The sequence below is a fragment of the Ceratosolen solmsi genome, unplaced genomic scaffold (assembly GCF_000503995.2).
Source record: "Ceratosolen solmsi marchali unplaced genomic scaffold, CerSol_1.0 scaffold15, whole genome shotgun sequence".
Taxonomy (NCBI): domain Eukaryota; kingdom Metazoa; phylum Arthropoda; class Insecta; order Hymenoptera; family Agaonidae; genus Ceratosolen; species Ceratosolen solmsi.
The window spans coordinates 775,120-790,184 of record NW_011948434.1 but is presented as its reverse complement, the minus strand read 5'-3'; the positions used below and the strand labels follow the sequence as shown (position 1 = coordinate 790,184).

Sequence of the window (15,065 nt, the reverse complement as noted above, 5' to 3'; positions counted from 1 at the left end):
ACTATTCTAAACGTAATTAAAATAAACATGATTATTCAAATTGATTTAACAAACGTTTAACATTTTTTTTATAAATATTAACAGTAAGTAGATTTTCATAAATAAAATAAATTAAAGCACGTTTTACAAAAAATTTTTTTTCTAATCATTTTTAATCAAAATTATTTACTTTGTAAAAGTAACAAAGAGATGGTGTAACCAAACTTTCATTTCCTGATAATTTATTATTAATAGCCATAAATAATATATTAATTTTATTTTAATTAAAACACACATATTATTCAATTATTGTATCAATACTTTTAATTGAATAAGAATTACTTCTATTAAAATAGGCATATTTAGGCAATCATATTTTTTACTAAATATAATTTAGTAAAAATCATAGAGTAACATCTAAATAAGTGTTAGTAAAGATTTATAGAAGTAAATAATATCCAAATATTTATAAAGAAAATCTAGATTAAGACTAGATTACCATTTTAACTGGCGAATTTTGAATAAGAATCGTTTCGGTGAGTGGTGTGCTATTTGATTCGGTAACGAATACGCCTTTTCTCGCAAGAGCTTGAAGGATGCCAGTATGATTCTGATTATGGTAATTAGGATCTGAATAAATGTTTGCCAAAGCCAAGCAGTATAACTCAGCATTAGAGAGTGCATGTACGATTTGTGGCTTTAATTGTTCTTGATCCTGTCAAATACGATATTTTGTTTTACATGAAACGATTTAAATAATGATAATAACAATTATTTAATTATTTAATAATTCAACATTATATTGTAACTTTTTGTAGTTTCCTTATTTTATAAATATCTTTTATACTTAACTTCAATATTTACCTTAAAATATAGAAATATAAATTTAAATATACAATTTTAAATTGTAATTAAAGTATGTAGCATGAAATTTTTTTTAGATTCAATCATTTAGCTGAAATCTAGAGTAAATTACTGTTCAAGTCATTAGTATTAATTATTGACAATTATTCCATTACCTACATTAGTTATACATTAATTATTATTTTTAATAGTAGTGATAATAGTATTGATATTAAAGTTTTAAATGAAAATATTTACCATTTCTCTTATTTTTACACATGAATTTTACAATTTTAAAATTAAGACCAAACTAATTTAATTTTAAATTCAATAAGTTTTACATTTTAATGTATTTAATCTATATGAAGACACGTGTATATATATTAATATTATATTTAACTTATATATTCAATTATTATATATTCCGTAACTGTTTGTGCACATATACATCTCGTAATATATTTATATATGACTATTTATTCATATAAAATTATTTCTTCATAGTAACTACTATATCGTAACCATTATCGCTTTAAAATGTTAACAATGAAAAATTATTAAATATATCAAACATATAATTATAAAATACTGTCATTACCCCATGATCAAGATAGTAAGGCTCCCTTAGTTTTTCGGGAACACGATTGTTGTAAGCTTTTGATAAAAGCCATTTTACAGAGGCACGTTGTTTGGCCTAAAACAAGAGTAAATATTTTTTATTAATAAAGTTAAAATAAATAATATAATTTTAAAAATTAACTTGTCAATTATTTCAGTAAGTATTAGCAATTTATTGGGATGATTTAATTTTATAGTTAAAATCATATTATTACAGGTATATGTATGATATAAATATACTTTTATTAATTTTCAAATTAAAATAGAAATATTATTTTGAATTTTTATTTTGTAATGTATTGAAATAGCTAGAACTTTTTAAGTTTTCCTTAAACTTATTCTTGCTTCGGTTTTTTATAATATACGCTCTTACTCAACCTGACTGCTAATAGTTTTCTTTATAATTTGAGAAGTGCATTTTAATTTTTTTGTCACGACTTCTTATAATATATTTATGTTGTTTTAGAGATTAATTAAATTATTAATTAAATAATTACTTAATTAAAAAATCTATAGCGTCAATATGTTTCAGAAATTATAATTTAATCATAATTAAAGTCCTTCAATTTTTTGAATTTATGTATTATATTATTATTTATTAAACTATTAATGATATTTAGAATATTAATAATATGTATATCATTGTTTTAAAAAAAGTACGTTACAAGTAAGAATAAATATTAATCATCAATATTTATAAAATATATCATAGTATTGTTTATTTAATTCAAAATGAATTTTAAATGTAGCAATATACTGTATTATATTATATTCATTATATTAAATTTTATTATACACTATATGGATACTACAATATTATTTTTATATAATCATATAAAATAGTGAAAAAAAAGAATATTTTGTAAATGTTCGAATTGCATCCGTCTGCAGAATTAATCACTAAATTGATACATAACTTAATAAAAGTAAAATATAATAAAAAAAAATATGATAATGTTTGATTCCCTATCCGATAATAATGAAACGATACTACTGGAGTGACTGGTGGACCATGTAAGAAAATTAATAGCCTTTTTCTTAATAACAGCATTAAACGTGAAATTATATTTTATTAATATTATAAATATATTTATTAAATTTTTTTTTATTTGTGAAAATACAAATCATATATTTTATCAATTTTAATAGTTTCAGGCTTTTCTTAATGTGGTTTTTTTTAGGTATTAATACTTTTTATATCAAAATATAATTCAAAAGATAAAATTTTAGAATTTCCTTAGTTTTTTATTTTATAAAAACATTGATATATCTAAAGATTATATCGACAATGATTCATACTTTTCAAATAAAACAATTTTGGGGTTAAAAGGTAAATAAATTTTAAAGTAAATTTAATTTTAAAAAATGTATTTCATTTAAAATTAAAAAAATTTCATTTAAAAAATTAGTTGTATGATTTTATTAAAAAATACAATAAGCTATTAAAGAATTTTCCAAATTGTGTTTATTGTATCGAACTATCTATAAAAAATAAAATAAATGAAAATTTCAAAACATTCCATGTACTTAATATATCTATACATCTGGCGTTATTATAACAGCAATATGTTAGAAAGTAATAAAAATTTTTAAAATGAATTATAGAATGAATATCCCATTAGTATCTAATGTAGTTAATATAGATGAATTCGAAAAACTGAAGTCTTAATCTAATATCGCTCATTTCATTATAACGGCAAGATGATTAGGTCTAATTCTCTCTCTCTCTCTCTCTCTCTCTCTCTCTCTCTCCGGGCCTTCATCCATTCCTGGATTTTTCTTGGGCACAAAAGCAAATAAATTTACCAAAAGCAAACGTCTACAATGATAAAATAAAACTAATAGAAAAATAAGATTACAATTTTAGATAGTAATTATAAAAATTAAAAGATTATACTATGAATATAGGGTTCATTAAACTTAAATAATTATAAAAATTATTTGAAATACAAATACAAATAAAATATTTAGAACATAATTAAATAGATTACATAGTAATTAATGAAACATACGAATTTTTAAATATTAAATTAAAAATTGTTGCAAATATAAAATTTAACAATTTAGTAATGGCAAATAAATATATTGAATAAAGAAAACACTGAAAACAGACTTATGTAATAAAGATATTTTTGCTTTATAACTTCAGTGGATAACGAAGAATATTGTATGGTTGTTAAATTCATAAATTGAAGAGATTGATAAATTACATAATAAATAATGAAGAATAACTTAGCAATGATTTTAAAAAAACATGTATAAAATCATCTTAATGTATAATGAAAGATTAAAAATTGTTCTTGAAATATATAACATTGCACCAAGTATTTTCCTTTAGAGTAAATTAGAGTAATTTAATAATTATTGCAATCTTTTTTCTTTAAAAATCTATTATATTATAAAGCTTTATTCAGACGTTATATTTTACAGAAAATACTGACAGTTTTTATTACAAATCGAGTAGACATTGTATAAGTAATGAAAAAGGCATATATTCATACTCAGGTGTTTAATAAAAAAAATCATTAAAATTTATTAACATTTATTAATATTTATTAACAAATTTAATAAATTCGAATGTACTATATTAATAATAAAATACGCATAAAGTAATAAAAAATAAGATGAACGTTGCACTATATAAAAAATAAAATGTAATCGTAAACAAAAATTTAAATTGGACTCTTTTATATCGGATATTTTAAAAGTGATCATATACATAAAATTCAATTGATAACATAGATAGCATGTACAATAAAAGTGCAATAGATACGAAATTAGATCTGTACTTACAATATAAAATTCCGAATGAATAAAAAAATGGGTATAATACGAAGAAACAGTTTATTAAACGAATTTTCTTTAATGGAAGTAAATTGAAAATGTATATTATTTATTAAATTATAATATATAAAATTATTAGCTTAAATTATAAATTTAAAAAAGAAATATTACTAAAAAAAAGACCGCTTAATAATATACGAGATTGCAATAAAATAATTAATTTTTTATATTTTTTGGTTTCTTGTCTGTTCCAAATTCAATTATCTTATAGTCTTTTGTAATAGCCTAGTACAATGTTCTTGGAATTCCTTAGGTTTTTGTGTCTACATTATCAACAACGTTATATAGAATTTCTATTTTAGAAAACACTGATATTATAACATAAAAATTAAATGATAGATAGAAATGTATCTAATTGTAAGTTTTACCTTTCTCTCTATATATTATTAAAGTATGTCAAATATTGTTTGAAAATAATAAAAATTGTTCAACATATGATAAAGCTTTAAATACAAAAAATTAATAATTACAAATTTGTAAACAAGTGAATAAAAATACATATATTTAAAGGAATTTATAGATAAAACAGTTCATTTATTATTTGTTTTTAAATAGAGATTAAACAAAATTTTTTTTAATTGCTATCAGAATAAAATACAAGAAGATTTCGTTTGTATCTCTTTTTAATAGGAATAATAATTAGTTATTAAACAGTAGTATCTTTTAATTGGTTTTAAGACGCATTTTTAATTGATTACCTTTAATTTTTTCAATGTGCAATTTAAAAATAAATACATTCAGACTATTTGTTATTTATATTTCATTTGGTAAAAATTTTTATTTTAATTAATTGTTGAAATAAAAACACAATTAATTGTATGTTTACTTCAAAATGCCAATTACAATATAAGTTATGGGCTCAATAATAAACATTAAATTAAAACCTTCATACTAACAATAATGTAATTTAAATAATGTTTAATATTTTTATCAATTAATATATATATATATATATATATATACCAAAAATTCCTATTATACAAAATAAAATTTATATTATTTCAGAATTTTATAAATATGAGCTGTCTTCCTCTTTAACCATCTCTAAATTTTATGAATATTCTAATTTTCATATTATATTAAAATATTGTAATTATGTAAAAATATAGTAATTTATGTATTATTTAATGATTCAATATCGAAGTTGTTACTATCAAAACTAATATTAAAATGTATCCTATGATTAAATATACTTATTCTGTTATACAATCATATAATTATAAAGTTATATAATTATATAATTGTATAAACATTTATAAAAATGAAAGCTTATTAAATATACCTAATTTATATTAAAAAAAATTTTTTTTATGATGTATTATATTCTTCAAATATGGATGATGTTATATTACTAATAATCATTAAAATAAAATTTATGTAAAATCGAAATTCGTTAAAATCTAATTTTATTTCTATTATTTTAATATTATTTTATTATTATTTTTTAAATCTTAAACCAATTTCATATTTTGCTGCTATTCTTTCTTATTTTGAAATAAAATTCACAAAATTCGATTGATTTCGAAATATAAACATAAATAAATATAATAATAATCAGTATTTACAATTAATTATAAAATTAGTCTATAAAAAAATTCAACTCAACAGAAATATAGCACATTCAAATAAATTTTTTTGGAGCGTATATACTAAACAAATTAGAAAATGGAAATAAAATGTATGGCTGGTACGGCGGCAAAATGCAATAACAAAAAAATACGATAAACGCTAAACTGACAAAAAGTGCAATACTTATATAAATAAGGTGTCAAATAAGCGCGATTACTGGTGGCTGAACGCAAAAGAATATACTACATAGTGCCGTGATTGGAACTTTGGCTACTAGAATTTGCACTATTTCGTATGTGGATCGCGAGACACGCATCGATAATTGCGTTAATTATTAAATATGCGCATGATGCGTTTTTTGTTGTTGTTTAATCATTATTATTTAATTTTTAGTTTTTTCTATTTGGAATCAAAATTTTTCCGTATCGAATTTCATTACATACCTTTTTGCTAACAAATATAATTAATAATTTATTTTCTATCAATTAATAGTTAAAAATACTTTATTTTTTTAACTATTTTTTCATTTGAACCGGATTTAATAAATAATTATTATAATTTTTAAAAATATATTTCAAAAAATGTAAATCGTCTGAAAGATTTAAGATGATTTTACAATATAATAATGTATTTAAAATAAAATTAAATAAATGATATATATATTTACGGACGCATACAAGTAACTCATTCTTATAAATCTTAAAGTAAAACTTAATATTTAATGCTATCCTTTTCTTATATATTCTTATAAATTCCTTCTCTTTATAACTTATTATTATATGTATATTACAGAATTAATTGTATTCAATTGCTTATAATTTTTTATATACGAATAATGATGAACTGTCAGATTCTATTCAATTATTCACAATTCCACGTTATACTGATTTTCTTTCATCTCTTTCTATTTATTGTGATGCTATTTTTGTAGCTATTAATGGACAGCATATTTTTTAATATATATCTAATATTTTATATTTTATCTAATACAATATACTTGTTATAATATACATTATTCACTATATATTATGTAACGAGCGAAAAAATACATACGTATATTATGTAAAAATTAATAATATTAAGCATTGATTGAAACTAGGAGGATATATTTTAAATCATATTAATGTATCTGAATTGAATTATATAGAAAGAATTAGTGAATAATCCAGGCTTAAGGTTAATTCTTTAAAACAAAAATGACACATCATAAAATAATAAGTATTATTTAAAAAAAATTATTAATGAAAATAGTGTATGGCTTTATAAATATCTACTTATTTGTCTGTATTTTTATGAAATTATAATTTTATAAACTGTTTTACATGCAGAAGTAGCATGGTACAAAATAAAGATTCAAGTAGAAAAATTTGTTCTATAAAAGTGGAAAAAATTTAATTGTTTAAATATCTGTGGAATTATTTTAGTATTTTACAATACGAGTTTTCATCGTATGTATACAATACAATTGTTATCAATTGATAGTCTTCTAGTAAAATTATTTAACTTTATTTCTATAATAAAGTTTGCTTAAGTTTTAATATCTTTATTTTTAAAATTTTAATAATTATTAGTTAATGAAAAGTGTAATTTCTCAATTTCACTAAAAAAATAACTACTAAAACAATCTAAAACTAATCTTAAGAAAAAGTGTGTGTTGTCATCAACGGAAATATAAAATCAAAATTATGAAAAGATATTTTTTGAAAATAATTTTCTTAATAAATAGCATATATGAATATTTCTAGATTGTTTTAATTATATTGCATTATAAAATTTTGTTTAAATTTTATAAAATAAATACACACAGCCAAACATAGATATATACTAAGAATATATATACTAAATCTATAAAAAGAGATATTACTGTAATGAATATTAGTACTTTATAATTAAACAAATATTTATAATATTAAAATATTGTTTAATCGATGTGTCATTAATTATATAATAAATATTATATAATATTATAATATTATAATAATTATATAATAATAGAGCTACATAAATTGTTTTTGTGAAAGTAAACAAAAGATATAAATAATTACAGCATTTGATTACATGTACTAATTAATTAGGTTGAATTATCAAAATTAATTATTTTATTGACTATTTTACTTTTGTAACATACAATAATTTGAAACATAAATTTAAAATAAAAAATAAAACTAAAATCATTTTATTATTAATCAGTATTTTCATTACAAAGTGTTCAATACTGGAAATATTTAGAATTAAATCAAATAATTATAACTTAATTATTTCTATAATGGTATTCTTTAATTAATATTTTTCGAAGTTGTTTTAAATAAGTAATAATATATAAATAGTAAAATATAATAAATTTGCATTTGAATTTTTTTTTATATAAACCAGAAATTATTTGAAAACTTTTTCACAACTATATAAATAGACTGAATTTATAATTATAGCACATGGTTACATAACCATTTTAACCTGTGTATAAGTATATGTATATTAATTAAGGAACTCGATTCTAAAATAACTGTAAAATTATCATTATATTATTTCGTAAAACTGTACGTACATATGCTTGCATACACATAATTGTAATTGAAATTTTTTTTAATAAATGCATGAAAAATTATATTCTATACTATTGTATATTGAATGCAATTTTTTTCAGGAATCATAAATTAATAATGAAAATCAATATAACACTATTATTGACCGCTTGAATTGACAATCGTGCGATTAACGACGTTCTTTCATTTTGATTCGTAATATTTTCTAAATGTATGTGTGACAGGTAGCCAAAGGAATGGTCAAAATTGCGTAGGATTGGAATTGCGATCTTATTCGAACGTATACACCTACGAGTATTTTATTATTCATGTTTTACTTTAAGTTGACTAGTTGATACAAGATAATGACGATTTCAAATGATCTCAGGTTTTTTTATAATTTTTACGCAATAATAATAAGTATCGAACATCTTGGATTTTATATATAAAATGTACTTTAGTAGTTTACTTTAGTACTATGGTTTAATAGCTTGAATATTTAATAAAAATATAAAAAATATTGTAACCTTATAGCTCATACTTTGTGTACGTATATAATTTTCAGATTTTATACGATCAATCAACAAAATTTTGATACATTATAAAAATAATAAATATTACAATTTCAACGTAAAATTATGTAATTATAAGATTTATTCAAATTATATTCATACAGTAAATAATACCTTAATTTGAGAAAGTAATTGTAAAAAATATGGTATATAATATAATTAACTATAAGAAATTCGGATATTGCATTATCTTTATATACTTTAAAATTCCTTGATAATTTTAACATTTATGTATATATAATAAAATAAATAATTATAAACATAAAAATTGTATAAAAATTATTATACATTACCTAAATCAAGCAAATAATACTAATATTGTTTTAAATAATTTTATTATAAATTTAATATATTACTTCATTTAATCAAACTAATTATTAACTTATTTCTAAGTTATTAAATACATTTTTACATTTTTACATTAAAAATATAATAATAAATACATACATTATTCATTAATTATATTATTGATAAGTATGTATAATTAATTGCAAATCTAAATATACTTAGTAATCATTAAGAATTTGTTTGGACTATTCGTCTCAAAAATAGCGATTAAAGTATTTAGATTTTATATTTAAACTTTAATAAAATTTTACATTTAAACAAAATCTAAATAATAGTTCCAAAAAATATTGTAATACGAAATATATAAATTTTAAACATCACTTAATAAACGATCTTCCTTCTATATTATATTTTAAAATTTTATTTAACAAAATCCAGACCTCGTCAAAATTTCTTCTATTTTGTATTTCTAAATTTGTTCTCAATTTGTATTTTGGCTTTTTAACTATAATAAGTATGTATTATTTTCAAAATGATATTCTATACCATACTTTAAAGAAAAGTAAAATATTAAAAAATTAAAAATTGTATCATAACTTATTTAAGTAAAATATTATATTGAGAATTGTGTGAATCAGATATTTTTATTATTCTTTCCGTTTTTTCTTTTTTGTTTATATTTAAAGAATTGAAAATTTATAAAAACAAAGATATAATAATATTTATAGCTTCACTCTTAACTGTTGATAATTTTATTATGGGAATTTTTAAGTAAGAACCGATTTTTTATCTCATTCACAAAGTTTTTTATATTATATTATACATATAAGCAAATTATATGCAAATACTTTTAACAGTTTTAAAATTAAAGTAACTTTTTTTTAATTAATCATAGTTTTTTCTTATTATTAAATAATTAGTTACGGTTTGTTTAGAATAATTATCTATACATATTGAATAAATATCTTATGTAGCATCTATAATACAATGGTTTATATTATTTATCAAATTTATTGCCTTTTATGCAAATTTATATTATTAATAATGAAAAAATATACATATATACAAGGACTTATAATAATTTGATTTATAATGTGTTTGTGTAATTAATAAGTAATAATAGATAAAATCGATGGATTGTTTCTCAAATCACGTGAAATAACTCACATATATGGTAGTGACTTTGATGTTTCTCATCATGTTTCTGACGTCGTCAGTTTCAAGCCTAATAGGCTGATGCGTTGTCGTTAATGCCAGCATGACGTTGATGTTGCTTCCAATTGTGATGTCATTCAAAACCTACACCTTAAACGCATACGGCCCCATTTTTAAATTTAAGAATGTTGCCAAACACTTCACTTTAAACGGCGAACTACAATATTATTCATTGATCCCTATATTATTTATTTATTTTTACACTACTTTCTGCATTTTTATTATCATACGACGCTTTTTATAAGTATACAATATCTGTTTTATAATAATATAGATATTACTGGACTTTATCGTGATGAAAATTTTGATTAAAGCAGTAAGTAAATATCAGAAAACCGTCAATATATGTTATTAATAAATGTAAAAAAGTCTATTGGTGGCTTAAAAAGTATTTATATTTAAATAATAATAATAAATAAATTTAAATAATACTAAATATAGATATTTTATGAAAAATATAGTTTATCAGTAGAGGATGTTTGAATTTTTCAAATTTACTTAATACGCATAAGTTTTTAAAAAATATATTTTTCTTATATATAATTTAAATTTAATAGGTTCTGTTTACATGATTTTTATACAACTACCTAATTTTTATAAATATTAATTTAATTACGTATGCACAATTTTCATAGGAATTCTATCGTATTATCATTATGATTATCTAAGATACTACATTATGAATTTGGTTTGATTTACTTTTCATTATTTTTATATACCTATACAAATCTCAGTTTATTTCTGACAATTTTTAAATTTATAAATTTTTCAATTTTTTCTCAAATTCTTTGTATTGTATTGTATAAAAATTTGTAATAATAGAAATCTAATTCTTATTTCTAATTCCTGTTTAATTTATGATTTCAATATTTATCAGTTGTTTCTAACTTAAAATTATTAGTAAAACTATTTTATTAATACTATATTTATTAGACATATTAGTATAAATTATACGTATAATATAAATAATATGGTATAAATACCGTAAAACGATCTTAATTTCATAGTTCATTATAAGGAAATAAGAACTTCCGTATTTGTACTATTATAAAATTTTTTAAAGAAAAACTAAATTTACGAATGTTAAACAAATTAAAATTTTATAATGATTTTTGATTATAAGATGTTTAATAGGTACAATATTGATTTATTAATAAAATAATACAAATCACAATTACTATAAATGTTATAATTGATAATTATAAAATACTGAAGATATCGTATAATATAATTCTGCACCACTTCCAATAAATAAACTTCAAAAGTTATCTGATAAATCAAATAATAATAAACATAATATTCAGGGATTATAATTTCGATTTTGGTAAATTTTGGTAAAGACACTTGATTTGAAAGATAAAATTTAATTTTACAAAATATAAAAAAAAGAAGACACAGCATAATAAGAAAAGATCTAATGAAGATAAACAATGAAGTGGATTCCAGTTTTTAAAATCACGCACTGCAAACTGCTGGAATTTGCAATAATCAACAGCACTGCACAGACGCACTCTATAAACTGGTAGAAATCTCGGCTTTCCGGAGACAAAAGACATTGCACGCACATTGTCCCGTATTCTCGGTCTGACAATCTAAGAGCCGATATGAACGCTGCAAGAGATCATAAACTGCTGCTAGTATGATGAAACAAGACGTATGACCAACCAAGCCCTCTCTACTCTATTTCTTTCTTTCTCCTTCTCGTTTCTCAGTTGCCTCTTTCACTCCCTGCTATCAAGATAAGGAGGAAAAGAGCCACAAGTCTGAATAAGTGGAATTGCTGTCGACAAGACTCCAAGAGATTTCACATTTGAATTATCAAGATTACGCGAAGGCGCTATTTGCAACACTTAATACTATGAACGGTTTTCCCCTTTTACAAAATAAAATAATTCCCAAGAACGCTCCGAGTAGAATTTCATTTGTCGTTTTTTGTCTGAATATGAAATAGTACTTTGATATATATATAAATATTTCAAATACATTATTTCCACTCAAATATTGCAGAATCTTTTACTGACAATCTAATAATAAATTCATATTTAAAGCTCATTTTTATAGATTTAGTCGAAATAAGTTAACGTATTCTGTACATATGTTATTATATAGTACTAATCTTTAGGTTGGCTAAAAAAAATAATTAAATTGAAATTATTCAGTAACGGATAAAATGATTGATACATTCAAATTCAGTGGATTGTTTAAAACTTAACTTGAAATTTCTTTTCTATTCTACATTAATTTTTTAATATACGACATAATTTCCCAACTAATTTTACTTAATAATTTATTAATATTATGATCTTATCTTCTACTTTCAATTAAAAAATAAATTATATAGAAATAATGTTTAAGAGGAAAATAATAGCAAAAAAATATAATCTCATATTTTGAAATATAATATCAAATACCTCGCCGAGAAGTAAACTTACATTAGATATAGTTAATAATATTATAATTTTTAAAAATAATTAAATGATATTAAGATATGTGAATATCAATGAAGATCCTATTATTAAAAGGACAGCAGAGATAGACAATTGTAAATAAAACTAATCGAGTAATCATACAAATGTCTCAAGCCTCAAACCTCAAGAAACAAGTTGTCTAAATTTTCTGAAAAAACGACACTAAGGCATCAAAAAAGATACTTAAACAAAGAAACATCTTAATATATATAGTACTTAAAATTAATATTAATAATAATATCTAAATTAATAAATATATATAATAAAATCTTAGTATATATAGTTAAAAGATAAATTGTTTATTAAGATAAAAATTGTCATTGTTCTATTCATTACTTAAAAAATGCATAATGTATATAATTTATTTAAATTGATAAACTTGTTAATAGATGTTATGAATATATATATATATATATATATATTGTAAAATACTTTTCACTTTCTACTTTCGTCATTTATAAACAAATTATTTAAAAAAATTAACTTTAAAAAACAGTCAGTAATCTTAAGTTGATTATAAGAATTTTTTTATTCTAGATCAATAATTATTTAACATACAAATTAAATATATATATGTATGTTTTGACACTATACTGTTACCCAATTAACTTTTTTATTAAATTTTATTAATTCTAAAATTATACATCTATGCATGCATTAATGATAAAGTAAAATTTTATGATGTTTTTAAATGAAATACAAATAGTAACGATTGAAGTTTTAAAATATATTTGTACAAGTATAAATTTTTATAGCACTAAGAAAATTCAATATTATTAGCTAAACATTGTCGTGACACAGTTTGATTAAAAAAGACAATTATACATCTTAAATTGTATGTCTGTTAATTCCATAATTATTTTGAAAAAGACCGTGACAGTGGTCAACGCTTTATAAAAAATTTTATTTCCTCCTTACATGATATAACTATTTTTCCACTATTTCATTATTGGAATAATAATTAAAGAATTAAAAAATATATATATATATATATATTTAATTATAATATATGTATACTTATTAAATTTCTGGAATACAATTGCTTATTAAATTAAAATAAAGACAAATTAATAAGCTGATTACGATTCAGATTTTATATATATTATCTTATAAAATATAGTTTGAAAAAATGTGCACATATAACAATTTGAAATTTAAATTCACTAAATTACTTAAGTGCATAAATCCTAAATAAAAAAATCTAATCGTGAATTGCTTATCACCAATGACGTAGTTAAATGAAAACGAAGACAAACGGAGAAAGAAACGAAATCGGAAGAATCTGTAGTTACATGCTATTCGATTGGGCTTAAATTACTATATGATGTACCCATGAACGTAGTAACATCGATATAATATCAGTACTGTCAATATTTTAACATGCAAATTACCCAAAAGAATACGGAATAATCAGTCAAATCTATATCTGTTTTAATAGGCTAATCACGAGCTACTGACGATAATATTATTAAATTCGCGTGCATGTGTAGATCCCAAAGGATATCGTTTTATAACACTAACTGTTATCCTTCTGTGATTTTACAATTTCGATTTGTATTGCATTATAAAAATCTTTTAGATCTCAACGTGTGCAACGATGGGTTATTGAATCATTAAAAATTAACATTATTAGCCTTTGACATTTATTAAAAATTTTAAAGTAAAAATAAGGAAATACTTGTGGAAAAGTTAAGTATTTTAATCATTTCCTCAATAATAAGTTTAATAATACTTTTAATAACTTTCCTTTTAGCAATATTCTGCAAAGAATTTAATATTATATATAACAAAAATTGAAAAGTAAATTATTAGCTGTACAACGATTAAAGAATTTGAAAAATCAACTTTTAAAGCATTTGTGTACAATTAAATTTTTTAAATATTTTATAAACAATGACTTTCTAAAAAAACTATTAATGAAAAAGAATAAAAAATCTAATGTTATTAAAAAATAAATTGCTTATCAGTCATGAATGAATAATATCGTTGCAGTATGCACAAATACATTCATTCAAAATATTAAGAAAATATAACACATCTTTAATCGGTATATTAACTAATATATATAGTAAGTAGTTCTATAATTATAGCATACTAGTAATAATGTAAATAACCTCATATATACTAATAAAAGTAAATATCCTTAT

The 15,065-nt window shown here is 20.5% G+C and overlaps 1 protein-coding gene across 1 annotated transcript; it reads right to left on the bottom strand.

The window, feature by feature from the left end:
• Window positions 1-372: 372 nt before the first annotated feature.
• LOC105364839 (patronin-like) lies at window positions 373-10,614 on the bottom strand. Its single transcript, XM_011502868.1, has 4 exons — window positions 10,403-10,614; window positions 1,421-1,516; window positions 479-694; window positions 373-396 (listed from the first exon to the last, which is right to left on the bottom strand). The coding sequence occupies exons 1-4, from the start codon at window positions 10,493-10,495 to the stop codon at window positions 373-375; spliced, it is 429 nt and encodes a 142-aa protein (XP_011501170.1). The 5' UTR covers window positions 10,496-10,614.
• Between the last annotated feature and the right edge of the window lie 4,451 nt (window positions 10,615-15,065).